At 61.3% G+C, this 27,232-nt stretch overlaps 1 protein-coding gene across 2 annotated transcripts; it reads left to right on the forward strand.

The window, feature by feature from the left end:
* Positions 1-786: 786 nt before the first annotated feature.
* On the forward strand, positions 787-26,513 carry TSPOAP1 (TSPO associated protein 1). 2 transcript variants are annotated; one of them, XM_033431710.2, is made up of 32 exons: positions 787-1,969; positions 2,785-2,892; positions 3,177-3,305; positions 3,895-4,074; positions 4,633-4,840; positions 5,134-5,270; positions 6,063-6,140; positions 6,225-6,308; positions 6,558-6,647; positions 6,818-6,940; positions 7,192-7,296; positions 8,734-8,784; positions 9,099-9,119; positions 9,891-10,092; positions 10,693-10,865; positions 12,068-12,183; positions 12,458-12,567; positions 15,388-16,218; positions 16,388-16,539; positions 16,866-17,243; positions 17,329-17,568; positions 17,910-18,089; positions 18,674-19,510; positions 20,160-20,259; positions 20,346-20,500; positions 21,108-21,276; positions 21,625-21,696; positions 22,104-22,136; positions 22,330-22,433; positions 22,520-22,591; positions 22,805-22,915; positions 25,353-26,513. In XM_033431710.2, exons 1-32 carry the CDS (start codon positions 1,640-1,642, stop codon positions 25,530-25,532), a joined length of 5,859 nt encoding a protein of 1,952 aa, XP_033287601.2. In that variant the 5' UTR covers positions 787-1,639; the 3' UTR covers positions 25,533-26,513. The 2 variants fall into 2 exon arrangements, with proteins under 2 accessions (XP_033287601.2, XP_049558261.1); XM_049702304.1 differs by lacking the exons at positions 787-1,969; positions 2,785-2,892; positions 3,177-3,305; positions 3,895-4,074 and having other exon boundaries at positions 4,363-4,818.
* The last annotated feature ends 719 nt before the right edge of the window (positions 26,514-27,232 follow it).

Below are 27,232 nucleotides of genomic sequence, written 5' to 3' on the forward strand. Positions count from 1 at the left end.
GGGGCCCCCGACCTTAGGCCTGACTGTCTTGAGTCTCAGGTTCAGAGGCCTCTCTGAGGCCCTTGCCGACATCCGTGTCTCCTGGGACTCCACCTAGGCCTCTTCCCCCATATAGAGGCTGGCTTACGGGTCTGGGAGTTCCACATCCTTGTCCCCAAATGCCATTTTCCCATAGCAAAAAGGTCCAAGGCTAGACAGAAGATGAGCTTCCTGACAGTCTGGGGCTAAGCCAGCCCAACAGGCCGCGTGCCCTTCCCTGCTGGCCCGAGACGGCCAGGTTGCCCCCAAAATGCAACCTGCCAGGAGCAAGCGAAAGCAATTCCCTCAGCCTATTTCCACCTCTGTCTCTTTGCTTCTATCTTCTTGTTGTCATTACCTTGATTTCCCTGTCTCTCTCTTTGTTTCATCTCAAATCCCATCTTTTCTATTCCTGTCATTCTCCATGGCTGGATCCCTTGTCTATCTGTCATACCAACTCCTGTCTCTGTCTCTACCTGGCTTGGGCTGGGACTGATGTGGGGAGAACTGTCTGCAGCCCCCCCTGTCTCTGTACCCTGGAAAATGTGGGTGTGTGTGTGGGAGGGGTGGGAGGTCACATGTTGGGGGCACTGGGCCGAGATCCTGTAAGGAACCTGCTCTTCCCTCTGTCCTGACACTGCCTGCCGGTCCAGCCCACCAGTCCAGCGCCATCACCATGGAAACCAGCAGCCGACTTCCTATTGGTGGGCAGGAGGGGAGGGGGGAGGGGAGAGCTGGCTCTCCCTTGCTCACCCCCTTATTCTGAGGCTCAGCCCTCCTCGGCGCCCACCATTTCGGGGCTCCGGGACTGTAGGGGACCCTTCCAGTCCCCAGAGCCGAGGCCAGCAGGGACAGAGACTATGAGGCAAGCAGCCCACCGACCCAGGCCTCCTTAAGACCAGCCCAGCCGCCTAGCAAGCTGGCGGGCAGCAGCGGAGAGAGAAGGAGATAAAGGACCACAGCAGACCTTTGGGGATCAGCCCAGCAGCTCCTGTGGACCCTAGCCAGGCTGAGGGATCGTGCTGGATGGTCAGACTCACAGCCGCTGACGGACACCCCATGACAGCGATGCACACGGCAGCACAGCACTGAGACACTCAGACACAACCGGTGACAGCATCACACACTGCCACAGCCCTGCGATACAGACAGCCGCACACAGAAACAACTGGTAACTCTGAAACAGGCGCAGACAGTGTCACACAGAACCACTACCCCCTGGCACGCACAAGTGGGGGAACCCATCCTCCAAACACACACAGCAGCGCTGACCGGCACAGGCAGACCTGGAGACACACGCACACCCTCACCCGGGCACTGCTGTCGGTGGCCTCTGCACATCCTCCCCACCCCCACGGGGACACCCTTGCTCCTCCACACACTTGCGTGCACACACAGCCACGAACAGACACACCTCGCATACCCCCAGCTCAGCTCTGGCAGCCCCGGCTCCTGCAGCCTCCTTTGTGGGTGAGGAAGAACTCAGTCAACCTCGGATGGAGCTTCGGTGAAGCCAGGAGCTCAGAGAGGAAAGGGTCTGGCCTGGTGTGACTCTCACCAGCCCCTCCACCTGGCTGGGTGATGTCCCCCCGCCCGGGTCCTGGGGACCCTTGGCAGAACCATGGAGCAACTGACACCCCTTCCCCGGCTGGGGGACCCCGGAAACATGGAGCTGTGGGCACTGCCCGCCTGGCAGAGCTGGACTCCAGGCCAGGGGGGCGAACCTGGAGGTACATCCCCAAGCATTGCCGATATTCCGGCAGCTCTGCGTGTTGGAGACCTGAGGCCTGAGGAGAGCTCCGAGCCCGAGGGAGCCCAAAGCCCCGGGTCTGTGGGGGGCATCCAGCCTGAAAGAACAGACACTGGGCTGCCCAGCCCCGGGCCGGGAGCACTGAGCTCTGGACTCAGCTGCCAGAGGCTGGAGGGCAAGGAGGTGGAGGCTTTCTCTAAGGTAAGGGCGCTGTGGACGGTTGGGGTCTGTGAGGTCGGGGATCTCACCATGCCCTCCAGCCTGGGCATGACACGTAACTTCACTGCCCACCTCTCTTCTCCGGGCCCATCTCTGTCTGTGGGTTCGTCTCTGTGGCTGTCTGTCCTCCCTTCTTTGGTCAGGAATCTCACTGGCTCCATTTTTTGCCATCTGTCTGTCCTTCTGACTCTGCCTTCTCTGTCTGCCTCTGGCCCTCCCCCTTCCCCCTCCATCTGTGAGTCTCTCTCTGACTGTCTGTCTGTCTATGTCTGTCCATCTCCTCTGCAAGTCTCTGTCCTTGGGGGCTGGAGGATACTGGGGCCGTGTGGAGGTGTGTGATGGAATCAGAGTCCAGAGGAAGCAGGTTCAGGGGAGGGGGCTCAGTGCTGGGCTGAGCCAGGGAGGACAAGTTTTGGGGTTGGTACGAGCAGTCTCCTGTAGAATATGGAGGGACCAGGACTTTGGGGGACTCAGGGGCCCTGAGGAGCCTGGAGGAGTGGGGATGGGAGCTCAAGCTGGCATTTCCCAAGAGGGGAAGATGGGCAGGGATGGGAAGACTTGAGGACTAGCAGACAGGGTCCCAGGGTTGGGGGACGCTAGTGTCGGCAGGCAGGACTAAACAACCCCTTCTCCTGGGTCTCCTGTGCTCCCCCCGAAGGCCTGAACTGTGTGGGAGAACCTTCTCGTCTCCATGTCTCCTTGGACTGTGGAGGGGGAATGCTTCCCTATGGAGGGCTCTGATTTCCACAGGTAGGGTGGGTTCCTGAGTCGCTGTGCCCTGTCCTCTCCCATGCCAGGGCAAGCTGAAAATGGGCTTTGGGGACAGGCCCAATCTGGAGCTGCTGAGGGCCGTGGGGGAGCTGCAGCAGCGCTGTGCCATCCTGAAGGAGGAGAACCAGATGCTGGTGAGGCTTGGAAGCGAGTCCTGGGTCCTGGTTGGTGCTGGGGGGAGGCAGACTCAGACACCCCGGGCCTCTGCCTCGGCGTCCTTCTCATCCCATGAGCATCGCTCCAAGTGGGAGCTCCATGGAGCTGACATGACCCCAAGACCCAGAGAGGGTGAACCCCTACCTAGAGTTGCCAAGGACCCCACTGTGAGCCCAGGACTCTAGCCCGAGGCCCAGGCTGTCTAGGATTGGGTCTGGGGGGTGCTCCCCACATGCCCCAATTCTGGCTGACCCCTCGTCAGAGGAAGAGCAGCTTCCCCGAGACGGAGGAGAAGGTGCGGAGACTGAAGCGGAAGAACGCAGAGCTGGCGGTCATTGCCAAGCGCCTGGAGGAGAGAGCCCGGAAGCTGCAGGAGACCAACCTGCGGGTGGTGAGGCTGGGAAGCCACTGGATGGAGGCTGGGCGACCAGGGAAGAGGGGCGCCAGGGCTGGGCCGGAGGGCGTGAGGCTTGGGAGTCACGGACTCTCAGCGCCTCGGAGAGCAGGAACCCAGGGGCTGAGGTGTAGGAAGGGCAAATGCCAGCCGGGCTAGGAGGCTGAGGGCTTCTGGAGCTCCAGGAGGGAGGGAAGGGCTGGGCGGGGAGTTCCTGAGCAGGCAGGGAGCAGGATTCTGGATTACCACGTGCTGCTGCTGGCTGCAGCCTCCCGCTGAGCTCATCTCTGGGTGCAGATCTGCTGGGGGCAGGGATGAGAACCCATCACAGTGGCAGCCCTCAGTTAGCAGCATCCTTTGGGCCCAAACTAGGATGTGCAGTTAACCCTTTCACTCCTGCTTGAGGATTGCAGGGACTGGGTCAAAGGGAGGCTGTTGGTCCCCTGAGGGTAGATCCAGACCCAGGCTAGAAGCAGGAGGCCACACTTCTAGGTTCTCATCCTAACCCCTCCTGTGAGAGGAGCTGAGGACTGGGGGACTGCCCCAGCCCGCAGATGACCGTTGGCCTTGCCCCTCCTCTGGCCAGGTGAGCGCTCCCATGCCCAGTCCAGGGGCCAGCTTGGAGTTGTGCCGGAAGGCCCTGGCCCGCCAGCGAGCCCGGGACCTCAGTGAGACAGCCAGTGCCCTGCTGGCCAAGGACAAGCAGATTGCTGCCTTGCAGCGGGAGTGCAGGGAGCTGCAGGCCAGGCTCACCCTGGCTGGCAAGGTGCGAGGAGGCCCTGGTCACCCCTTCCAGCTCAGCCCTACACAGGGCCGCCTGCTCGGCAGTGTGGGATGTGGACTGAGATGTTAATGAGATGCAAATAAAGCGAGAAGGTGGAGGCTGCTGGGGAGTAGGTTCCCCTGGCAACGGCCCAGGTGGCAGCGGGGAGAGAAGGAGCCTGAACCGAAGCGGGTGGAGCCATGAGTCCCAGACCTGGGAATTTCTGTGCTCCGGGCGTCAGGCTGCATGCCAGTGGGTCTGACTGTATGAGTCCACACATACCTCACACGGGTGTTAAGAGATGTTCTCAAGGCATTTAGCACAGTGCCGGGTACGCCGGGAGTGCCCAGTAAACGAGTTCCTGGGAATATTTGCACACGGGCTAGCGGAAGCATGTGGCTCTCTCAGCATGCATCTATGACCAGGCATGTATGCATGGGAGGATGTGTACCTTCCCCCGCCCCGGAGCCCCTCCAGTCAGGCGGAGGGCGGGCTCTGCTGGGCATGGCGTGGGGCGGGCAGGGGTTAGGCCCGACTCCCTTCCTTGTCCCGCGACTCCAGGAGGGCCCCCAGTGGCTCCACGTGCGGGACTTCGACCGGCTGCTGCGGGAGTCCCAGCGGGAGGTGCTGCGGCTGCAGAGGCAGATCGCCTTGCGCAACCAGAGGGAGCCGCCCCCGCCGCCTCGGCCCCCAGGCCTGGCCGCCCCGGCCAGAGCAGGGGCGCCCGCCCCCGGGGCCCCGGGAGAGGTGAGCGTCGGCGCATGGGCAGGTGTGTGGGTGTGCGGAGATGGGGGTGGGAGCGGCTCGGGGGATCTCCCCCTGCACCGCGCTCAGGGCCCCGACGACGCGGTGGTGGCGTGCGCACTGCAAGGGCTTGGGGGACTGTCCCCAGCTGGGAGCAGGGTCCTCTGCCCGGCCTCCCGGGGCTCGTACCTGCGCCGTGCCCGCCCCCGGGGGCTCGGGGTCCGCCCTCCGCAGGCCTGAGGCCCGCGGCCCGCCCCGCCGCCCCTGCCGTGCCGCCAGTGGTACGGCCCGGCTGCAAATCCCCGGTTGCCCTGGCAGCCACCCGGGGCCCAGCCCGCGCCGCCGCCTCCCGCCGCAGCCGCCGCAGCGCGGGGACGCCCCCTTCAGCGCCCGCCTGGTCCGTCAGGCCCGGCCCGGCTACTCGGGGGCGGCAGTGTGTCCGTCCCCAGCTCCAGGTACGGGCGACCCTCACTGGGCGCCGGGCTGAGGTGGCCCCTGGTCCGAGGGCTAGGGGCCCCGCTCCGGACCCCCAGGACTTAGAGGTCTGGCTCCTCTCCATCCTCTGTACTGGGCTGCACTTAGGTCCACCTCCTTCCGGGAAGAGGGGAGGGAGAAGGGACCTCCTGACGACCAAGGCCTCAGGGCGTGGGATGCTTCTTGCTCAGATTTTGCCCCTCTGCCTGGCCCAGAGAGGGAGATGCATCGCCCGTCAAGACCTGTCCTCCGGAGTTTGCACGGATAACTGGGACGTGCAATAGGGTGGGCTTCGTGGAAGCCGCGAGGAGGGTCTGGCCAGGTCTGCAGGCTCTGGGCCAAGCCCAGATTCTGTGGATCCATAACCCTTAGCTCTGGGGACACCACATCCCTGGGGGCCCAGGCAGCCTCCTAGTTCTCTGCCAGTCGCTGAAGGACACCCAGGACAGTTATTGAGTGCAGAGAAGGGCCGGAAGCTAAAAAGGGAAAGCTTTGGCCTGGATAAGGGACCCATCTCCCAGGGCACGCATGGGGCTCAGGATCTCAAAGCACTGTGTCTGGAGGACACAGGGATGCAGCCTCTGCTCTTCCACATCAGCTGGAGATGAGGGGATGTGGTGGGGGGGCAGACAGCACCCCTACTTCCCGGCCAGGGATCTCTTTGCTGACCCGTGAGATGGGGTGGGAACCTCCCTCAGACAGGCGGGGCTGGGGGTAGGCTGCCCCGAGGCCCTCTTCTCAGGTGCCAGCCCTCTGCCCCTGGCCATTTCCAGGCCACGCCCCAGGAGGATGTGGAAAACCCACCCGTGGTCCTAGGGGAGCCAGAGAAACAGCAGAGGGTGCAGCAGCTGGTAAGTCCCAGGTCGAGGGCTGGAGGAGACCCATTCTGGGTGGATCTGCCTTCCCACATGAGGAGCTCCATTCTGACCTCACAGGAATCAGAGCTCAGCAAGAAGCGGAAGAAATGCGAGAGCCTGGAGCAGGAAGCCCGGAAAAAGCAGAGGCGATGTGAGGAGCTGGTGAGCGCCCAGCCGGGAGGGCCTCCCGGGGGGCCAGCTCCGCCCTTCCCTCTGGCCAGCCAGGTGGTGGGCTCCCCTCAGCTCTGCTTCCTTCCCTCCTGCCCAGAGAATGTGCTTTCCCCCCCCATCTGCGGGGCTCCCCTTTCCTGGCTGATGCAGGTTCCAGGTGGGGGAGAGCAGTGTCCTCTGTGTGGGGAGAGGAGGAAGGTGGGCGCTGGGACCCTCCCCAGAGGTCCTCTGGTCTCGCAGGAACTGCAGCTGAGGGAAGCCCAGAGTGAGAATGCCCGCCTCGTGGAGGAGAACTCTCGGCTCAGTGGGAGAGCCACGGAGAAGGAGCAGGTAGCAGCTCTGCCCAGGTCCTGCTAGGCCCCTGGCCTCCAGGCAAAGGGCTGTCTCCTCCACCCACCGCCCCGGACTGGGCTAGAGTAGGAAGCATACTCTTACCCCTGGTGAGGATGCTGGGGGTTGAGGCTCACACCCTGCACTCCCTGGCGCTGCCCGCTCTCCAGGTGGAATGGGAGAACGTGGAGCTGAGGGGCCAGCTCCTGGGAGTGACGCAGGAGAGGGACTCGGCCCTTCTCAAGAGCCGGGGCCTGCAGAGCAAGCTGGAGAGCCTGGAGCAGGTGCTGAAGGTGAGGGGCCTGTGCGGGGGGCGGTGGGCATCGGTCCCTGGCACAGGGAGAAAGTGGGACCGTGGCACTCTGTGGGGCACTGGGGAGTAGACCGAGTCCTGGTGCCGCTGGCCCTTCCCTTCTCTAGCCTCAGTTTCCTTTTCGACAGAGAGTATCTGGAACACACGGTGTCTGAGGCACCCTCGTCTTGCATCTTCTGTAGGAACAGCAGAGCAGGGCTTGGGCCCTTGACGCGGGCTCTTGTGTTTCAGCACATGCGGGAGGTGGCCCAGAGGAGGCAGCAGCTGGAGGTGGAGCATGAGCAGGCGCGGCTTCGCCTGCAGGAGAAGCAGGAGGAGGTCCGGAGGCTGCAGCAGGTGGGCGCAGGGCTGGGGGGGTCGGAGTGGGGGAAGGGTGGTAGGTTGCCGGACCCCCAGCTTTACCGTCACTCATCCAGTGGGTATTTACTGAGAACCCATTGTGTGCCAGGCACTGTGCCGGGCGCTGGAGGGACCGGGAGGGGGCAAAGGTCAGGTCCCTGACCGATCAGCGAGTAAACAGATCCAGGAGTGAGATGACCCCGGTCATGGACAAGCGCGGTGGGGGAAGTGACCAGGGTGATGTGACACAGAGTGGCTGGGATGGGGGGAGCGGCCTCTTTAGAGAGCTCTGCAGGGAAGGCCTCTAATACGTCAGGGGCCGGAAGGGGCCAGCTGATGAGCACTCCAGGGAAGGGGACTAGAAGTGCCAAAGCCCTGCGGCAGGAAGGAGCTCGGGGGTGCAGACCAGTGCGGCTAGAACGTAGTAGGATGGACAGAACAGCCGGAGCGGGCAAGAGCCAGATCACATCAGGCCTCAGAGGTCACGGGAAGGGTTTGGATATTCTGCTCTCTGAGTAGTTAGAAGCTGCTGAAAGGTCCTGAGCAGGGGAGTGGCATGACCTGATTCATCATTTTAGAAGATCGCGCTGGCAGCACTGTGGAGGATGGACGGGGGAGTGGGCACGGAAGCAGGGCAGTCAGGTGTCGGGTGGCTGCAGGGGTCCAGGCGGGAGATGATGGCTGTGTGGATTAGGGTGTAGGCAACACAGATGGAAAGAAGTGGAGAGATTTGAAATATTATTTGGGCATAGAACTGACAGGGCTCACCATGGGATTCCAGTTGAGTGCCCGTCCTTTCACCCATTTGCTGACGAAATGGAGGGTGAGGCTTTTCCCTCTCCAGGAGTGAGGGACGAAGGGCCTCAGATTTGAGAGGCAGGGAATCCTGAGCTCTGTTTCGGCCAACTTTGGGTTGTGTGTTAAACACTCAAGTGGAGATGTCCGTAGACAGCCGCGTTTATGAGTCTCGAGTCCTGGGGACGCGGGTCTTGGAGACAGGTTTTGGAGTGTTCAGTGTGTCTAGTCGGGTGCCTAGAGGGGACCCTTTGGGAGAGAGTAAAAGCAGGCCCAGCACTGTGCCCTGCGGCGCCCTAACACTCGGGAGGGATAGAAGATGAGCCGGCAGGAGAGGCTGAGGAAGAGCTTCAAGAGAGACAGGAGGGAAACCCTGAGGCAGGAGGTCCTGGGAAGAGAGAAGCAGTCTGAGGCCCCTCTCGACCCTGTTGCCTTCTGACTCCATTCCGGGTGGGAGTCAGAGGGAGGAACCCTCAGCCCCTTCCCAGCCTGCTTCCCTCTCCCTCCCTCATCCTCTCGCCTCCTCCCCTTTCTTCTCTCCCTTCACCCTCCCTACCCTCCTCCCTTCCATCACACTCTATCCCACCCCCATTCCTTATCCTTCTCCTCTATGGTTTTGCCTCCACCCACCACCTGTAGGCCCAGGCAGAAGCCCAGAGGGAACACGAAGGGGCCGTGCAGCTGCTGGAGGTGGGTCCCTGGGGGTGGCCTTTAGCTCTGCCCGCTTTGGGGAGGCTGGAGAGGTTCAGAGAGCGCTGGAATGGGTGGCGTGAGTGTGTGGGGAGTGGGCTCCCAGGAAGGGCCGCTAAGTGCTCTGGGGCCTGGGGGGATCCCCTCCGCCTTTGGCCCTGAAATATCCTTCCATTCAGCAATTGCTTGGTCAGTCTAGGGAGCTGACTGGGCGGGGTCCGCTCGGGTCCCTCTTTCCTTCCTTCCCTCTCTGGGCAATGAACTACAGGGTAAGGGTTCTAACCTTTCCTCTGTGCTTTCCTCTCCTGCCACAGTCTACCCTGGATTCCATGCAGGTACGTCCTCCTGATTCCCCACCTCCCTGCGGGGGGCCTCCCCAACACCTCTCCAGGCTGGCCGAACTGCGTTTCCTCTCTTAGGTCTAAGTGGTTCCAACCCTCATGTCCAACGACGGGGGTGCGACTGGTAGCAGACCTGAGACTCCGTAGGTGGGCTGGGATTCTCACAGGACATGTGGGCCACCCCCTCGTCCCAGATCTGCCACTGTGCTTGGCAGACACAGGCCCTGCCCTCCTCTAAAACCTAGCCGCTGAGACCTTGAGGAAGTTCCTTGCCAGTGTAACCCATGATCTCCTTGACGGGGACTCTCCTGGTCCCTGAGAAAAATTCCTGGGAATTGGCTCATTCCTGTCACAAAGATGCCCCTGGCTCCCGTGTGGGATCTCTCCGGGGACTCCTCTGAGGGCAGGGATTTGGGTCACTGACTGTGGCAGGGTGACAAGCCACGGAGCTGAGAAAGCTGCTGAAGTGATACTGTGGTGGTGATGGGGGTAGGGCGACCCCTTTTGGCCTAGAAAGCGGCCGCAAGCGGGCAGTGCCGCCGCCTGGGGCACGAGGCCTCCCTGCAAGAGGCGGGGCTGGGAGTGAGGCTGGCCCACAGCTCCCGGTCTTACCCTCAGCCGCGCACTATTCGGGGCAGTGGGGCAGCCGGGCTGAGGGCTGGTGCCCAGGCCTAGGGGCTGGACAGATGTGGTGTGAAGCCTAGTGCGGGGCTGTGTGGAGACGGCACAGCTGGGGTCTGCCAGCTTCGGTGGGTCTTGGCCCAGGTCCGGGTTCGAGAGCTGGAGGAGCAGTGCCGCAGCCAGACTGAGCGCTTCAGCCTCCTGGCGCAGGAGCTCCAGGCCTTCCGCCTGCACCCGGGCCCCTTGGATCTGCTCACCTCCGCCCTGGGCTACAGTACCCTTGGGGACCGCCCGCCACCCCCCTGCTGCTCCACCCCCCAGCCCTGCCGGGGGTCTGGCTCCAAAGGTAAGGTAGACCCCCGTGACATTAGCCTGGAATCCCCAGGTCTGGGGTTTTTTGTATAGAGCAGAACTCAGCGTCAGAGAAGGCTAGCAACTCACCCAACATCACACAGCAAGTTAGAGCCAGGTCTGGCTTGAACCAGGCTCCAATGGGAAAAAACAAGCCCGCGGGGAGCCTCTTGGCCTGCTGCTCCTCCTGCTTCAACAAGATCTCTGTGGCCATGCCTGGGAGGTGGGCAATAGCAGGCAGTAGGAGGCGGTATGGGCTGGTGAGGAGCCAGCTGGGCTTCAGTCGGATCTCGTGGTCCCAGCTCCACTCACTTAACGGTCCACGACGCTGCTGACGCTCTGTGGGCCGTGTGTTCTGAGCTGTAAGACAGGAGCACCCAGTGCATCTCACCAAGCTGCTCTGAGGAGCCTATGAGATAATACACGTAAATCACCTCCACCTCCACTTAGCAAGTCCCCCCCCCCCACCCAGGATTTCCCTTCTTGTAAGGAAACTTGGCCGTGGAGGGCCTGAGCCCTAGATCCAAGAGGACCCTTGGTCCCTGGTCACTCCTTAGGCCACAGACCCCAAGGCTACATGTCATCTTTTCTTTAGACCTTGACCTCCCGCCAGGCTCCCCAGGGCGCTGCACCCCAAAGTCTTCCGAGCCTGCCCCTGCCACCCTTGCTGGGGGCCCCCGAAGGACGGCCAAGAAGGCAGAGTCTCTGTCCAACTCCTCTCGCTCCGAGTCCATCCACAACAGCCCCAAGTCATGCCCTACGCCCGAGGTCAGTGCTGGGGCGGGGCCTGGGGTCTGGCTCTGCCGTGGGGAAAGGGGGTGGGGGGGTGACCCAGGAGTTGGGTGGCCGCTGGCCCGTGTGGGGTCCCAAGTGGAGCTGGGACCCGGGAGGGAGGGGTCCGTGGATTCCTCCTGGCGGGCGGGGAGCTCAGGTGGGGCCCATCCCACCCTCCTGCAAGCCCTCCCTTGGGGCCGCCCAGCCCCACCCTTCTGGGGCCCAGAGAGGCCCTAGAGTCCTGGGCTGGATGGAGGCAGACACGTCGGCACCAGGATCCACCCAATGAGGCTGGTCCTGCGTGTCTGCGGCAGAAGCAGGCGGTCCTTCGTGCAGGAGCGCAGGTTCCGGGATTCAGGTCCCAGCTTTGTCTTAGGCAAGTCGCTGCCTCTTTCTGGGCTTCGGTTTCCTTGTCTGGATTTGGAACTAATAACCCTGCCTCGTGAGGCTGCTGTGAGGATTATGTGAAAAAACACAAGGGTGGTACCTCCCTCAGTGCCGGGCACACCGTAGACGCTTAACGTGTGGCAGCTGTACCACTACCACATTCTTTGGTATCACTCACAACCCCTCTGATCACCTCATCCCTCTCTCTACCTTCCAAACCCCAGAAGGTGTGTGGGCCGGGAGGGCGGTCAGGAGCAGCCCTGCAGCCCCGGGTGGTTTCAGGGGCTAGAACCCGGCCGCGGCCTCTACTGCCCCCTTGTGGGATGGAGCGGTGGTGCTGGCTTTGGGTGCCCCGGTTTCCGCTCCCAGTACCCTCGTCACGGGGCCTTCTCAGCCCCTTCTGCCTCCTGGCCTCCAGCTCTTCACCATCGGAGTGCTTGGCGGCGTTTTTACCTTAAGGAGACAGACTGTCGTGGGACACCCTCCCCAGCCCCTCCCCCACCGGTGTGGCTGGCCCCCTCTCCGATGGGGAAAGTGATCTTATTTACTGGGCTGGTGCAGAAAAGAGGCCAGGGCTCAGGGAGGGATCCGGTTTACCTCCCCCGCCCTCGTCCCTTGAGCCAGGGCATCTGGGCTCCGCCAGGCCCTGCCGGCTCAGGTGCTGAGTTAGAAAACATCGGGGCCCATCGCTGCTGGCCTTGCCCAGCATCTGCTCAGTTTCTCTTCTCAAAACGGTGGGTCCTCCTCTGCCTGCTGTGCCTTTGGCCCCTGGCTCCTGGAGGGGACTGGCCCTTTCTGCGTGTCCGCAGGTGGACACAGCCAGCGAGGTGGAGGAGCTGGAGGCAGACAGCGTCTCCCTGCCGCCAGCAGCCCCGGAGGGCAGCCGGGGAGAAGCCAGGATCCAGGTCTTCCTCGCTCGCTACAGGTGGGCCCTCACCCCTGCTCCCCGTTTCCCCAGCACTTGGGCTGTAAGGGGGGGGCGGTGAAGAGCGAGGCCTCTGGAGACAGCGGGAGTGGGGCAGGGACCCCAGCGGGACATGTCCTCTTAGCCTCGTTGGGCACAGTGGGTGCTCCACGTGGTTAAAGGGGGACAACCAAGTCTCCGTAGAGGCCGAGTGCACTGGGGGAGAGGACACAGGACACGGAGACAGAACGTCAGTCGCTGTCCTCCGCCTCCTCCTCTGCACCTGCTCCAACAGCTACAACCCCTTCGAGGGCCCCAATGAGAACCCAGAGGCAGAGCTTCCGCTTACTGCTGGCGAGTACATCTACATCTATGGCAACATGGACGAGGATGGCTTCTTTGAAGGTAGGAAGGTAGTGGGGTCATTCTGTCCATTCGCCTGCTTTTAAGCTTCTCTTCCTGAAGACCTCCACCCATCTGTATCCTCTCAGTCCACTGTAACTTCTCAGGCTCAGCTGAAAGGCCTCCAGAGACCCGGCAGCTCGCGGGGAAAGGGAAAGGAAAGGGAAAGGGAAAGGAAGGGTCGTGGGAGCAGCTGGTCTGACTCCAGACCTGCCCAGAGCAAGACAGGGCCTACGACGGTCCAGGTGGCGGACAGAATGCCACAGGGAATTTCGGCTAAGTTCATTCTTGTGCTGGCAGACAGGGCATGGCAGTGCTTAGCACTAGTGACCTCGAGGTCAGGCATGGGGCATAGATCTGATGCTGTGCCCCAATCAGCGTGGGGAGGAAGAATCAGGGTCCAGAGCCCAGGAAAGGGTGCTAACAAGCGGTTAGCAGTTGTCAGGGCCCAGGCAGGGCGTGAGCTTCAGAGCAGTTCTACAGTGCCCGTGGGATGGGGCAACCGCGGCGGATGCCCCATTACTGAGACTGGGCAACAGGGCGGGGCCTGCAGCAGAAATGGCCTGGGAGACTCTGCACGGTGGCCCTGGCCAGGCACCAGGCTGCATCCTTCCGCAGTAGGGAGGATGGCACTGTACGGAGACTGGGATGCGGGCTGCACAGGGCAGGGTGAGAGCTGCAGCCGTGTGTGGGGATTTAGGAAAGCAGTTAGGTCTGGGCCTGTAACACGCGAAGCTTTCAGAGCCTGCCAGCCTCTCCTCCTTGGGCCCCACGCCTGCTGTTTGAGTAGGTGCTGGGAATGATGGTACACAGCTAAATTCTCTTTAAGGATGGATAATGGAGAGCAGGATTAAATAGCTCCCGGGAAAACACTTTTTTTTAATTAAAAAAAAAATAAAAACACCAACACCGTTGTTTGGAGGGGGGCAGCTAAAACATAAATATTAACTAATTACTAGAATTTGAACTATGCAGTTTGGGATAGATTGAAAGGCCTGTAGACAACTGGGTGTAGGATGCCCTATTCCTCCTCATACTTCGGCTAAGTGACTGCTTCATCTGTGTCTGGTCCCACCTGGGCTGCTCTCAGTGGCTCAAGCTTCAGGAGCACAAGACTGACTCTGGCCCAGGCTCCAGCACCAGCCTTTCAGGGCTATGGATCTGCTTAGTTGGTTCCTACCGTTAACCTCACGCCCCATAGTGTTAGTGCTTATATTAATTTTCTAGGGCTTCTGTAACAAATTTCCACCAACTGCGTGGCTTAAAACAACAGAAATGTGTTCTCTCACAGTTCTGGAGGCCAGAAGTGTGAAATCAAGTTGTTGGCAGGGCCACACTCCCCCCTGGAGGCTCTAGGGGAGAGTCTGTTCCTTGTCTCTTTCAGTTTCTGGTGGGTCCAGGTGCTCCTTGCTTGTGGCCACATCGCTCCAGTCTCTGCATCTGTGGTCACATTTCCTCCTCTTCTCTCAGTGTCTCTCCCTATGTGCCTCTTATAAGGACACTTGTTATTGGATTTAGGACCCACCCAGATAGTCCGGGATGATCTCATCTCAAGCTCCTTAACTTAATTGCATTTGCAAAGACACTTTTCCCAAATATGGTCATATTCATAGGATCCAGGGTTTAGGATGTGGACATATTTTGGGGAGACCACCTTTCAACCCAGTACAGTGCTCACGTTATCTAATTTATTGAAAGTCCCTTTTGTTTCTTCTTCAAGTTTCTTACTTTTTGTTTTTCCCTCCTAGCATAAGTAGAGAGAGAGGGTGTTGGGGAACTTATGTGCCTTCCTGCAGCTCAGGCCTGCCTACACCCCCCAAACCCTGGCCCTCGCTCCTCCTTTCTCCCAGTAAGGCACACCAGCCACCAGCTCATCTGTTCCCCAGGAATCTTTCTCCTTTTCCCAAATTAGCTGTGACGTGACAGACTGGGTGTCCAATTTCTTGTTTTTCTGATGTCCCACAAACAAAAAACAAATGCTTTATAATACTCTATTGCCAAGTGTTCAGGGCAACTGGCACAGGGTAACAGAGCTTACCGTCCATCGCTGTCTGAACTGACTGCCAGTCATACTCCTGCACCCAGGTCTGCTGTGGGTCTCAACCCCTTCTAGAACCCACAGGGGATTCTTTTCTCTGGCAGGTATGTCTTTTGTGTCTAAAGGTTCCTTCCCTTACTCTGACCAGATGGGCGTCCCTCTCCCTTCGAGGATGTCTGTTTCCCACACAGGGAAGTTGAGGGGCACCCCCTCCCTCACTCCTCAGGCCTGTGTAAAACGACAGTTTTCAAACATATGGAAAAATTAAATAGTACAGTGAATACCTGTGTACCCACCACCTAGATTCAACTTGGTAACATTTTGCCATAATTACCTTTTCTGTATGTAGGTTAAAAAGATGATTGAAAAGCAAGCTGTAGACAGATGGCACTTTACCCAGACACATTTCAACACGCATCTCCTTCTAAGGACATCCTTCTGCATCCTTGCAGCATCACCTGGGAGCTCGTTAGAAATGCAGAATCTCAGCCCCACCCAGACCCAGCTGAGTTAGAATCTGTATTTTAACGTGATTCATACGCACGTTAAAATGTAAGATGTCTGTCCTATATAACTACAATACTGTTATCACACCACTGAGAATTACCAGTCACTCCCTAACCCAGATCTTGACTGCTCCTGTCTTTTAAAAAGCGGTGACAGGTAAATGTTGCTCTGAATCAGATGCTTAAGACCAGCCACTAACCATTGCTAAAATGCATTTATTGGACTGCTTTTTCTCTACCTCCTCTCTGTCTTCCCCTCCCCTGCCCTCCCGCCACCAGGGGAGCTCATGGACGGCCGAAGGGGCCTGGTCCCTTCCAATTTTGTAGAGCGTGTGTCCGACGACGACCTCCTGACCTCCCTGCCTTCAGAGCTGGCTGATCTGTCCCACAGTTCAGGCCCTGAACTCAGTTTCCTGAGTGGCGGCGCGGGCGGCAGCAGTAGCGGAGGCCAGAGCAGCGGGGGACGCAGCCAGCCCAGAACAGAGGAAGAGGCTGCAGGGGACGAGCTCAGGCTGAGCCCCTCGCCCGAGGGCCTGGGCGAGCCCCCTGCCGCGCCTCACCCCCGCTGTCTGGCTGTCCTCAAGCAGCTGGCCCACAGCGTGGTGCTGGCCTGGGAGCCGCCTCCTGAACGCGTGGAGCTGCGTGGCTACCACATCTGTGTGAATGGGGAGCTGCGGCAGGCCCTGGGGCCCGGGGCGCCCCCCACGGCTGTGCTTGAGAATCTGGACCTGCAGACTGGGCCCCTCCGTGTCTCTGTTCAGGCCCTGACCAGCTGGGGCGGCTCTGACCCTCTGCGCTGTTGCTTGGTGCTAGGGGCCGGGGCCGGGGTGGCACCTAGCCAGCTGCGGGTCCATCGACTGACAGCCACGTCCGCTGAGATCACCTGGGCGCCCGGCAATAGCAACTTGGCCCATGCCATCTACCTCAATGGGGAGGAGTGCCCCTCTGCCTGCCCTAGCACCTACTGGGCCACCTTCTGCCACCTGCGGCCTGGTACACTCTATCAGGCCCGAGTGGAGGCTCAGCTCCCACCTCGAGGGTCCTGGGAGCCAGGCTTAGAGAGGCCAGAGCAACGGGCTGCCACCCTGCAGTTCACCACACTCCCAGCAGGTAGGTGGGCTTGGGCACCTGGTGTCTTTAACACCTGGGAGGTCAGGCCACGGATGGGTCCGAAGGGGAGATTGTTGCTACTTGCGTTTTTAGAGAAATGGCAAAGCGGGCTGTTACGTCTGGCAGTGAGTGTGCCGCATTACTGGGTCTTGTGCCCCCCTCCCCCTAGGCCCACCTGATGCCCCCCTGGATGTGCAGGTTGAGCCAGGCCCCTCCCCTGGAATCTTGCTCATCAGCTGGCTCCCGGTAACAATCGATGCTGCCGGTACCTCCAACGGCGTCCGCGTCACAGGCTATGCCATTTATGCCGATGGGCAGAAGGTATGGCCTGGGGACTGCCCACCTGTACCCTGGGATCGAGATGTGGGTCTCTCCTCGCCATGCTCAGAGGCCTAGTCTCCCCAGCCTGGCACAGGGGCTGCCTGGCCCTGGCATTTGGGCACTAAGTAGCAGATTGGTTAAGAGCGTGGGCTCTGGTAGCAGGTGACTGGGATTCCACCACTGAAACCACGTGGCCGGGAGGCTTAGATGAGACATGGCACACCAAAGGCGCCGTGCCTGGCATGATGCTAGTCGCGGTGGTGGTCGCGGAGTCCTCACACCTGGCCACCTCAGTCTCCCTTTCCTGTGCTCCTTCCGCCCTGCAGATCATGGAGGTGGCCTCCCCCACGGCAGGCAGCGTGCTGGTGGAGTTGTCGCAATTGCAGCTGCTGCAGGCGTGCCGCGCGGTGGCCGTGCGCACCATGTCGCCCCACGGCGAGTCGGCCGACTCCATCCCGGCTCCCGTCGCCCCCGCCCTGGCTGAGGCCTCCTCACCAGCCAGGGTCTCCTGCCCCTCCCCACGACTGGGCTCGGAGGCCAGACCGCCCCTTGCTCCAGCCTCCCCGGGGCCTGGAGACCCCAGCTCTCCCCTCCGGTGCCCCAACCCCCGTGGAGCTCGAGAGCCCCCCAGGGGCTCCCCAGCAAGCTGTCCCGGAGAGACACCAAAAGGATCCTCAGAGGAGCCCCCGGTGCCTGGCTCTCAGGTACGCTGCTGGGGAGAAGGGGAGCAGGTAGAGCCTGGGAGAAGGGTCTGGCGCTTGGGCCCTTCCTCAGTGCCTGCCATTCCAGGAGGAGGCTGGGGCAGCCGAGCTGGGGGCCCCAGGAGACAGGAAGGCCAGTGAGCCAACCTCGGGAGAGCGAGTTCCTGGCCCTGCAGCTTCCTCCCTGGCCGAGGAGAAGGCTGAGTGGACTGTGGGAGAGGCCCGCCCGGCCCCTGGCTCCACCCAGGGAGCGCTGGCCCAGAGGCTGCCCTGTGCTGAGGCCTGCCGTGCAGGAGACACAGGGCCTGGGCTGAGGCCCAGGGCTGAGGTATGGGGTTGGGGACACTGGGCCACCTCAAGGAATCGAGGCCCCCCTCCCTGCCCTCTGCCAGCCCAGAGCCGGCTGTCCTCTCTGCTTGTTCTCTGCACTGCTCTGGCTCTGGTCTGTGCTGTATGTCTGGCCAGCTCTTTGTCACTTTGTCTTCCAGATTTCTTTCCATTTTGGCTGCCATCCTTCTTCTTCCCCACCCCCTGCTCTGCGTACCCCCCGTTTGGGGCATGCCCCTGTCTCCCTCTACCAAGGGACCCCTTTCATTCTGGCTGGGGCTGACCCTGCCAAAGCGCCCTCCCTCACCTCCCTGTTCTCCTCCTTTGGCTGGCCTCTTGCAGAGAGAGGACACGGCCGAGCTTGGGGTCCGTCTGGGGAGCGCCCTTGTGGACCATGGCCGCAACTCAGATCTGTCAGACATCCAAGAGGAGGAGGAGGCCGAGGCAGAGGAGCTGGGTGTCAGGACTTGCTCCTCCCCGACGCAGGGTGCTGGCAACAGCCTCAGGGACAATGGGGCCCAGGTAACGGGGTGAGGAGGGACTGGTGGGCCCTAGACCTCGGGTTCTGGGGGCCTCTGCCCCACGTGTCAGCAGCGGCTCCAATGTCACCGAGTGCCAGCAACATTCTAGGTGTGTGGCCTGGGCCCTGTCCTGAGCAGCAGATAGGAAGCGGCTCAGGCTTGGCTTCTGCCCTCCTGGAAAGAAAGGGGAGAACGAGGCACTCTTTTCTGTAACTTCTCCCCACTAAACCCACCAGACGCAAGCGCCCTGGCCATCTGAGAGCTCGTGCTGGGAGCTTCCAAGGAGGGGACGGGAGGCCTCCCTGCTGTGACAGGCATGGCCTGTTCCCTGACGCTTCTCCCCTCGGGATCCCAGCATCTGGGCAGCCCGTTCTTGGGTGTGCTCCTTAATTCTTCCTCTGGCTCTGCCCCGGACATGCTCTGTGATTTGGGGCCGGCCTCTCTCTCTGGTCTTTCCTCTTGGAGGAAGCTGAGAGAGGGCTATGGGTTACCTGAAACCCCTGCCCTCATCTGAGGGCAAAGGTCACAACTCTGTCCTTTTCCCACGGACCTCTCTTCCCTGCCGCCCTCCCCCCCTCCCCCCAGCCCCAGCCCGACCCCTTCTGTGAGACTGACAGCGACGAGGAGATCTTGGAGCAGATCCTGGAGCTGCCTCTCCAGCAGTTCTGCAGCAAGAAGCTCTTTAGCATCCCTGAGGAGGAGGAAGAAGAGGACGAAGAGGACGAGAAGAGGCGGGGGGCAGGCTCTTCTTCCCGGGACCCTGATCCGCCTGAGCCTGCATTCCTGGGGCTGGGCTGTGACAGCGGTCGGCCCCGAGGACCTGGCCTATGTCCTTTGTCTCCCGAGCCCTCCAGGGCTGGGGACCGCCTGGAGGACCTGCCTGGACTCGTTGGTGGAAGCAGCTGGAGAAAAGGAAGTGGCTCTCCCGAGAAGCCCCCCAGCCGCAGGCGGTCCCCAGATCCCCGTGAACACTGCAGCCGACTTCTCAGCAACGGCGGGTCCCAAGCCTCCGGACGACCGGGCCCCGCCCGGGAGAGGGGCGGCCCCCCCGTGGGCGAGGGCACCAGGGCTGGACCGGAGGCTGGTGGGAGAGGGCGGCCGGCCCCTTCGAGGAGGTGTCCCCGTGGCCCAGCCCCAGAATCGGGCCTGGCCAGCTGCCTCTCCCCCAAGTGCTTGGAAATCAGCATCGAATATGATTCTGAGGATGAGCAAGAGACGGGCGGCGGGGGCGTCAGCGGCACCAGCTCCTGCTACCTCGGAGATGGGGAGGCGTGGGGTGCAGCACCCACGGGAAGGCCCAGGGGGCCTCCGAAGGCCAATTCAGGCCCCAACCCCTACCCACACCTCCCGGCCTGGGAGAAAGGGGAGCCAGAGCGGAGAGGCCGCAGTGCCGCTGGCAGAGCCAAGGAGTCACCCTCCCGGGTCCGTGCCCTCCCCCCTCCCTGGGCAGCCCCCTGCCTGCTGCCGCCTGGTGGCCCTGCCTGCTGCCCACCGGCCGCTCCCATTCCACGCTGCCGTCTCCATCAGCAGAGGTGGGGCTGGGCCTCCGGGCTCCCTCACCTGCCTCTTCCCACCCGCATTCCACTGCTTTGCTGCTTCTGCCGGTCGGAACTGGGATGCACAATGTTCTGTGGCCATAAGTCGCCAATTGCCGCCCGCCGGCCCCCTGCCTTTGGGCCGGGGGGCCCTTTCCTCTGCTTAGCTAGTTACATCTTCAGGACACTGACTGTGATGTCCGGCATCACCCAACCCTGACACCGAGAAGAGGCACTCCTCTCCCACGCTCCTCGGCCAACTCTCAGATCTAACCTTAGTCCCTCAACTGCACTCATCTACTAAGGTGGCCGGAGCTGGGCCTCCCCTCCTGCCCTTCCTCCCCACGTGGGGGTGTCTGATGCCTCCAGTGAGGTTGGGCCACGGCTCCAGGAGAGGAACGTGTGTCCCTGCTCTGCTGTGCCGCTTTCGCTGACGGGGCAGAGCTGGGGGAGCGCTTGCGGGGTCCCGCCCCTGCTGAGGTGCCCGCCAGAGGGGCGGTGTGTCACTTCTGCCGTCTGTTGCCCTCTCTTTGCAGGCAACAGAGACTGGGGAGCCCAGAGGGCAGGACGGCTCTGGGCGGAGGGGCCCCCAGCGGAGAGGGGGCCGGGCCCCCAGGCCAGGCTCCGCGGAGCTGGGTGAGCACCTGTGGGGGGCTGGGCCAGGCTGAGGGGGCTTTCCTGCCCCCCTGGCCAGAGCTTATTGCCACCGCTCTCCCCAACAGCCCCTCCGAGGAGCCCTCCAGAAGAAGCACTGGCTTACCAGGACCTACCTGTCAGGGTCTTTGTGGCTCTGTTTGACTATGACCCCGTGTCGATGTCTCCCAACCCTGATGCCGGGGAAGAGGAGCTCCCCTTCCAGGAGGGCCAGATCCTGAAGGTGACTGACTCACCGTCTGGTCCTCCTTCCTCCCTCCTTTCCTGCGCTGGGGGTACGATAGCCACGCGTGGGTGAGAACACAGCTTCTAGAGCCAGGTGATGTGGGGTTGGGTCCTGATTCTGCCACATCTAGCTGTGAAACGTTGAGGAGATTAGCTAACTCCTCTGGGCCTCATTGGTGAAATGGGGATAATGTTAAGTGTCCACCTCACAGGGTTGTTTGAGGATGAGATGATTCAGTACCCATAGAGCCCTGACACTGCCTGGCGCATGACACGATGTGATAACTGCTGGCGTTAGCATCGTAACTTTTATTGTGCCTCCAAGTGTTTATTGAAGGCTTTCGGCTGTCGCTCTGAGGTCAGGGGGATCTAGTCTGGGCTGGACTGGGGGGATGCATGGGCAGATAGTGGGTGACGACCACACGGAAAGGGCTATTTTCTGTCATCCGTCTGATCCGGTTCTTGGCTATCTCCCCCATCTCCTGTTCCACAAAAGGTAGCGCACTCCTCTGCAGTCCCAAGTGTGGCGCTGTGAGCTCGGGGCCTCGGGTGCAGGGAGCAAGCTGAACTGGCCTCCTGACACAACGGGTCTTCTTCGCGTCCAGGTGTTTGGGGACAAGGATGCCGATGGCTTCTATCGGGGTGAAGGCGGGGGCCGGATGGGCTACATCCCGTGCAACATGGTGTCCGAGGTGACTGCGGACAGTCCTGCAGGGAGACAGCAGCTGCTCCAGCGGGGCTATTTGTCCACAGATGTTCTCGTTGAGGGTTCAGGTATGACCTGCTCCTGTCCCCCACCCACTTCCTGCCACCACGGTGCCAACTCCAACACCGCCCCCGCCCAGAGCAGTTCGTGTGTCTGGAGTGGCCGAGGTGCCTGCTTGGTCCAGGGTCTGGCAGAGCCACTGTCCCCCTCAGAGACTTGCCGCCTGGAGTGGGGGTTCACTGCCGAGGGGACGGGCCCTGTATTTTGGATCCGGGAGGTGGGGGATGAGAGAGGAATGCGCGTAGACGCTCTGGTGCAGGAGCCCTAGTACAGCCCCGAGAGAAGATTGAAGTCACTGCCCATCTCCCTCCCTCGCCTCGGCTTCTCTCTGACGTCTGCTTGCCTTTCTGGACCAGGGAACGGTCCCTTTGTCTACTCCACAGCTCGCACAGCTGGGCCTCCCCCCAAGCCCCGCCGCTCCAAGAAAGGTGGGTGAGACCCCCTTCTCCCTCGGGGGCCTGTGAGGACGGGAGGGTGGGGACACTGCGTGGCTCCCTGGGGAGACACGTGGGAGGTCTTGAGCAGGTTCAGGGAATCGGGCCAGACCTTCATCCCCAGCCACCCCTCCAGTGGGCAGCTTCATTCTAATGGAGATGGGGAGTGGTTTGCTGGGACCTCTGTTCCAGAAAGCACCCGACTATAAACTCTCTGCCAGCTGGAGCGAGTCCCTTACCCTTTCTGGGCCTTAGTTCGCTACGAAAACCGAAGGGCCGGGCCGATGTGCTCTCCAGGCGTCCTTCTCCTGCATCCCTTGTGTGAGGCTGCACCACCCCCCCCCCGCCCCCAAAGAAGAGGGATGCGAGGGGCGGGGCTCACAGTCATATTCTCTCCGCAGCTGAGTCCGAAGGCCCTGCCCAGCCCTGTGCAGGTGAGGGGCCAGCCCTGTGCAGTGGAGACTGGGGAGACAGACGGGGTGGGGCAGCCCCTCCGACCTCTCCCCAGGGGCTACAACTAGCGGGCAGGTGGTGAATAGGGGTCAGCAGGCCTCCAGTGCCAAGGATGGTAGGGGGGTGGGGGAGGGTCTAGAGAGAGTCCTGAGTCTTCTCCCCCTCCCCCTCCAGGCGCCTCCCAGCCGGTCTCCTCTACTGGCCTGAAAGCTCCCCGCTCCATGGTGGCTGCATTTGACTACAACCCTCGGGAGAGTTCCCCCAACATGGATGTGGAGGTGAGGACCCTCAGATAGAGCCCGGCCAAGCTGGGTGGTGGCAGGGCCTCCCCGGGCTTGACACGTGCCTCTTGGTCTCTCCACAGGCAGAGCTGCCCTTCCGGGCAGGGGACGTCATCACTGTGTTTGGGGGCATGGACGATGATGGTTTCTACTATGTGAGAACATGGGGGTGGGGGGATGTGCCCAAGAGGGCTCTCCCAGAGCCAGGGAGGGGGATGAGCAAGGGTTCCTGATGGAAGCCCGGAGGAGTGGACCAGGTAGCCTCCCATGATAGTGACATTGACCCCAGCCCGTCCCCCGGGGGCTTCAGGGTCAAGGGGTTGGGGGTGAGGCCTCTCCTGGTCTTAGTCTCAGCATCTCCTCCCCAGGGGGAACTGAATGGACAGCGGGGCCTGGTTCCATCCAACTTCTTGGAGGGCCCTGGGCCTGAGGCAGGCGGCTCAGACAGGGAGCCCGGGACACCCCAGGCCGAGGGGCAGGTCAGTGAGGACCTGGGTTCCTGGCTCAGCAGTTGGGTCTCTATGCTGCTGGTGTGGTTGGAGGGGGGCAGGGGTGGGCAGGATGGCGTCGTGCGAGGAGTGCAGCCGGGCAGTGGTCCAGGTGCGCACTGCGCCCAGGGCGGGGCTGCGAGCTACCGCCAGAGGGAGCCCAGCCGGGGTGGCTCCCTCCCAGTGTGTGGCCCTCTGTGCAGTGGGGTGAGGCCGAGACCTTGATCCCCACCTGTCCACACCCCCGGCCAGTGCAGGTGAGGGGCCCTATGGAAAAGGACCTTCAAGCCTCCCACACCTCTAGCTGTCACAGCCCCTGGTACAGGGACCCTCCCCACCCCACTGCTGCGTCTCTCTGTCTCCCAGGTGCCTCTTAAAGCCAGATGCCCAGCAAGGCCCAGCTTCCTGGGTGGGTGGAGTACAATTAAGCTCCAGGTTCATGGGACAGGGAGAGGGTGAGGAGGCCAGGCGCCAACCAGAAAGCCCTGGGTCTCCACGTGCAATCGTTCCAAAGGCAGGGGCTATGCAGAGCAGCACCTGCTGCTAAGGCCTGGTGACCTGGGCGACCTGGTGACCGGGTGGAGAGCGTATGGTCTGGCCGTAACCCATCTCCTCTCTTTGTTCCCTGTTCTTCAGAGAACGAGGAGGAGAAGAGTCCAGTGCTAGATGGAGATAGATATATGTAGAGAAAGCGACATGTAAGTGGGGACTGACCCCCTATGTCCATGTCACCCTACTCCTCGTGTCACCATAATCAGACGGCGCTCCTTTGTCTCAGACACTGGAGCTGAGCTGGCTTTTCCACCTTCTTCCAGGGAACAGGGGACGGAGCTCTTGCCGTGAGCCAGATTTGGGCCTAGGATCAGCCCCTCCCCTTGCCTTTCTCTGGGCAATGCCAGCTGCCACGGGAATACGTGTCACCCTAGGATATAATGTCCCATATTAGCTGAGTCCTCATATTCTATAGCACGTGTGGCTTATAGAATAGTACGTGACATTCATATGGCTCATCAGTATATTATGATACTATAAGACTATGGTATTATAATATTGTGATTATTATTGGTGACAGAGGGATGACACTAACGCCGCCAGTAATAACAGTCTCCCCCGCCACGGTCTCCCCTGTATCGTGACCTATTAGGGAATCAGATGCATGATTTTATGTCCAACTCTCCATTTTCTCCGCTGGGGGGCATAAAAGGGGAGGCTTAAACAGTTGGAGTCCGTAGGTAACCCCAGACCATTCATCTCTGGGGCTCAGAGACTCCCTCCATTTGTTTCCCCAGCAACCCCTCCCTCCTGGGAGCCCTGGGAGGGGGTGGGAAGGGCCTACTCCCCTCCGCCCCACCCCGGCCAGCCATCAGCCCTGGCTAGTTGGCAAGACACTCTTCGACCTCTGGGTGCTAGCAGAGCTCTTTGTGGGCGGCCCTGCCACATCACCAGGGTCTTAGGTGAGGGCGGGCCCCAGGCTGGGCACCCAGCACCTGCCAGCAGACTGCCAGGTGCTGGTGGAAGCGGGGATTTGAGGAAGGGAGTGGGGGGCAGGGGCTGGAGAGCACACAGGCTGACAGGAGCGGACGGGGCTGTACCAGGCACAGGAGGTCGCAGAGTGGATGTGGGAATTTGGCGGGTAGCGGGGAGGCCTGCGCGTGGCTCTCTTGCTTGCCCAGCCGCTGTTCTTAGGCCACTAACAGCACAGTCTGGGTGGGTCTGTGGCAGAGGGAGCCACTCACGGTGGCGAACGGAGCAAGGAGGAGATTCTGCAAGGGAGACGTGCTAAGGGAGGGGCAGCAGCCTCCAGAGCTGTGGTGGGCGCAGAATGCCGCCCGACCGTGAGTCCCCTCTGGCCCCGGGCTCCCTGCAGCCCTCTCAGGGGCCATTCAAGGAAGAGGCTCCGTCTCCTCCCCAAGGGGTGGGCACTCCTCCACTCCCTGAAGGCCCTCGGACACCGCGTCTGCTGGCCTGTGCGGGCCTGCTCCTTCCGTCTGTGCGCTGGTGCGGGAACCATCCTTCCTGGAGTGTATGGCCCCCTCCAGCATCCCTGTCCCCGCTCTACCTTCGGTTGGGAGGGGATGACGTGGGGTATTTGGAGCACCCAAGCTGAGGGTCAGGTCCAAGGACTCTCGAGCCCAGCATCCTCCAGAGAAACCCAGAGAAGGGGAGGGGCTTGCCCAGGTCCAAGTGAACAGAGCAGAAATGAGACTCCACGTCCGTCCCTTCTGACTCCCAGCTCAGTGCTCCCTCAGCATCATCGCGCCCGTTTGCCTCTCCGTGCTCTGTGGGGGGCAGTAGCCAGGCGGTGGGTTTTGGTTCACAACCGTGGTTCTGTGACCTGGGGTCTGCAGGCCCCTGAGGTTGTGGCAGAACGGAGGTGGGTGGGTTGGCTGTCAGGCCCTGACGTTGCCCCTTTTCTCTCCCATTCTAGCCCTGGGCCAGCTCAACCCAAGGGCCCCCAGCGCCGCCCGGCTGGCCCTGTGCTCCCGGCCCTGGCCGCTTCTCCGGGATTGAATGGGGGGCACCACAGGGCCCGAGCAAGAAGGTGTGGGGTCTCCTCTCCAAGGGGAAGCAGCTCCTCAGGAAACTGGGCTCTGGGAAGAAGGAGTGATGCTGCGGCCCGTCCTGCAGGCCCGAGGCCCCGGCGCACTGTCCCGGCTGCTTGGGGAAGGCCCTGGACTCTCGTTCTCCCGAGCCAGTGCCCTGGCACTCGGATGGGAATTCTACTCGGTGAAGGTCAGAGCTAGATGAGCCCTTGCGGATGCGTCCTCTGGGTGGGCATCTTCCTCCGACAGGAGGGCGGCCTGAGCCGCAGCGTGCGGAAGCGAGTCGGCCACCGGGGCTGAGCACCTGGGTCACAGAGCCAGGCCTGGATGTGGACTCGTGCCTCCTGCTTCTCCCACCCCCGCCTGGTGTCCAGCATGCCATGCGAGTCCCTTCTTGGCCTCCACACGCCTGGCCCTGGGACCCTGCTCCCTCCGACGGCGCTGGCCAACCTCATCAAGTCTTCCCTCCCTGAAGGAGAGTTTGCACTGGATTCTGCCCAGCCCCCCACCCCCGGGCGGGCAGGGGGGTGGAGCCATGTATATATGTACATACCCAGTGCCTCAGCCCAGCTTCCTCCGTCTCCCTTCCACTGCACAGGCCCGGGAAGGACCCCGGTCGTAGCACTGCCCTCCTGCCAGCCGCCCTCCTGGCCTGAGCCCCGGGCCAGCGGGCAGAAAGCAGGAGCTGGGTTTGCCTTATTTTGCTCATCAGATTCAACTTCTCTTTTGCATCGTTTTCCTCTGGCCCCTGTTGGAGTGGGGGGCCTGGGGAAGAGGACAGATTTATGCAGCTATTTTCATACATTCCCTGTTCAGATTGGGGTGGGGGCTCTCCCCCCTTACCCTAGCCACCTCCCTCCCCCTCCCCCTCCCCCTCCCGCTGGGTGAGCGTCTCTGCATGTTTCCTTTGCTGTGGTGGGAGATTGATTGTTGGACTGAATGCCCCCCCGCCCCCGACCACCACCTTGGTCTCCAGGGGTGTGGAATGGTGGGGGCATTTATTTAAAGAGACATTTTATTATAATAAAGTCTATTTTCACAAATCCCATGCTGGGCTCTACCTGGGATGAAGGACTCCTGAGGGGTGGGTCATGGTGGGCTTCGGACTCCACTTTAGAGCCCAGAAGTTAACATCTGACGGTGACTGGGGTAAAACTAATGCACACCAAGAAGACCGAGCAGCTCTGGAATTCTCTTCCTAGGAAGGTTTGGCAGCTTCCTGAGTTCCTGGTTGCAGGGCCAGGTGTTCGGAGTTGGGTCAGGGTCCTGGAGGAAGAAAGTGACCTGGGAAGAGGGTGGGGAGATAGGAAGAGAGAAGGCACCTGTTTCAAGGTGGTGGACTGAACTGATTACATACTGCAATCTTGATTCTCCTGGACCAAATTCATAGGAATAATAGAGGTAAAAAAAACCCCAGCCAAACATGCAAATGAACAACATACATAGTTCCATTTGAAGAAGGGGGACACCCAATAGACTAGAAACAGCAGGATTTCAGAAAGGACCGAAAACAGGTGGGAGATCACGCTCAGAGACCTCAAAGCAGGGCACCTGTGGGAGAAGGACCACAGGAGCCGTGACAGTGTGATTAGTTGGGGTTCTATGTGGGGAACCACCAGGCCGATGGTTGCACATTCTCCTTTTCTCCATGGGCCAAGGGGCAAAGGTGAGGATGGCTGCCCTTAGATGAGGACAGTGGGAGTGGCAGCTTGGATCAGAGCATGTGGGATCTTCCCGGGCCAGGGCTCGAACCCATGTCCCCTGC

Source organism: Orcinus orca, chromosome 19 (genome assembly GCF_937001465.1).
Source record: "Orcinus orca chromosome 19, mOrcOrc1.1, whole genome shotgun sequence".
Taxonomy (NCBI): domain Eukaryota; kingdom Metazoa; phylum Chordata; class Mammalia; order Artiodactyla; family Delphinidae; genus Orcinus; species Orcinus orca.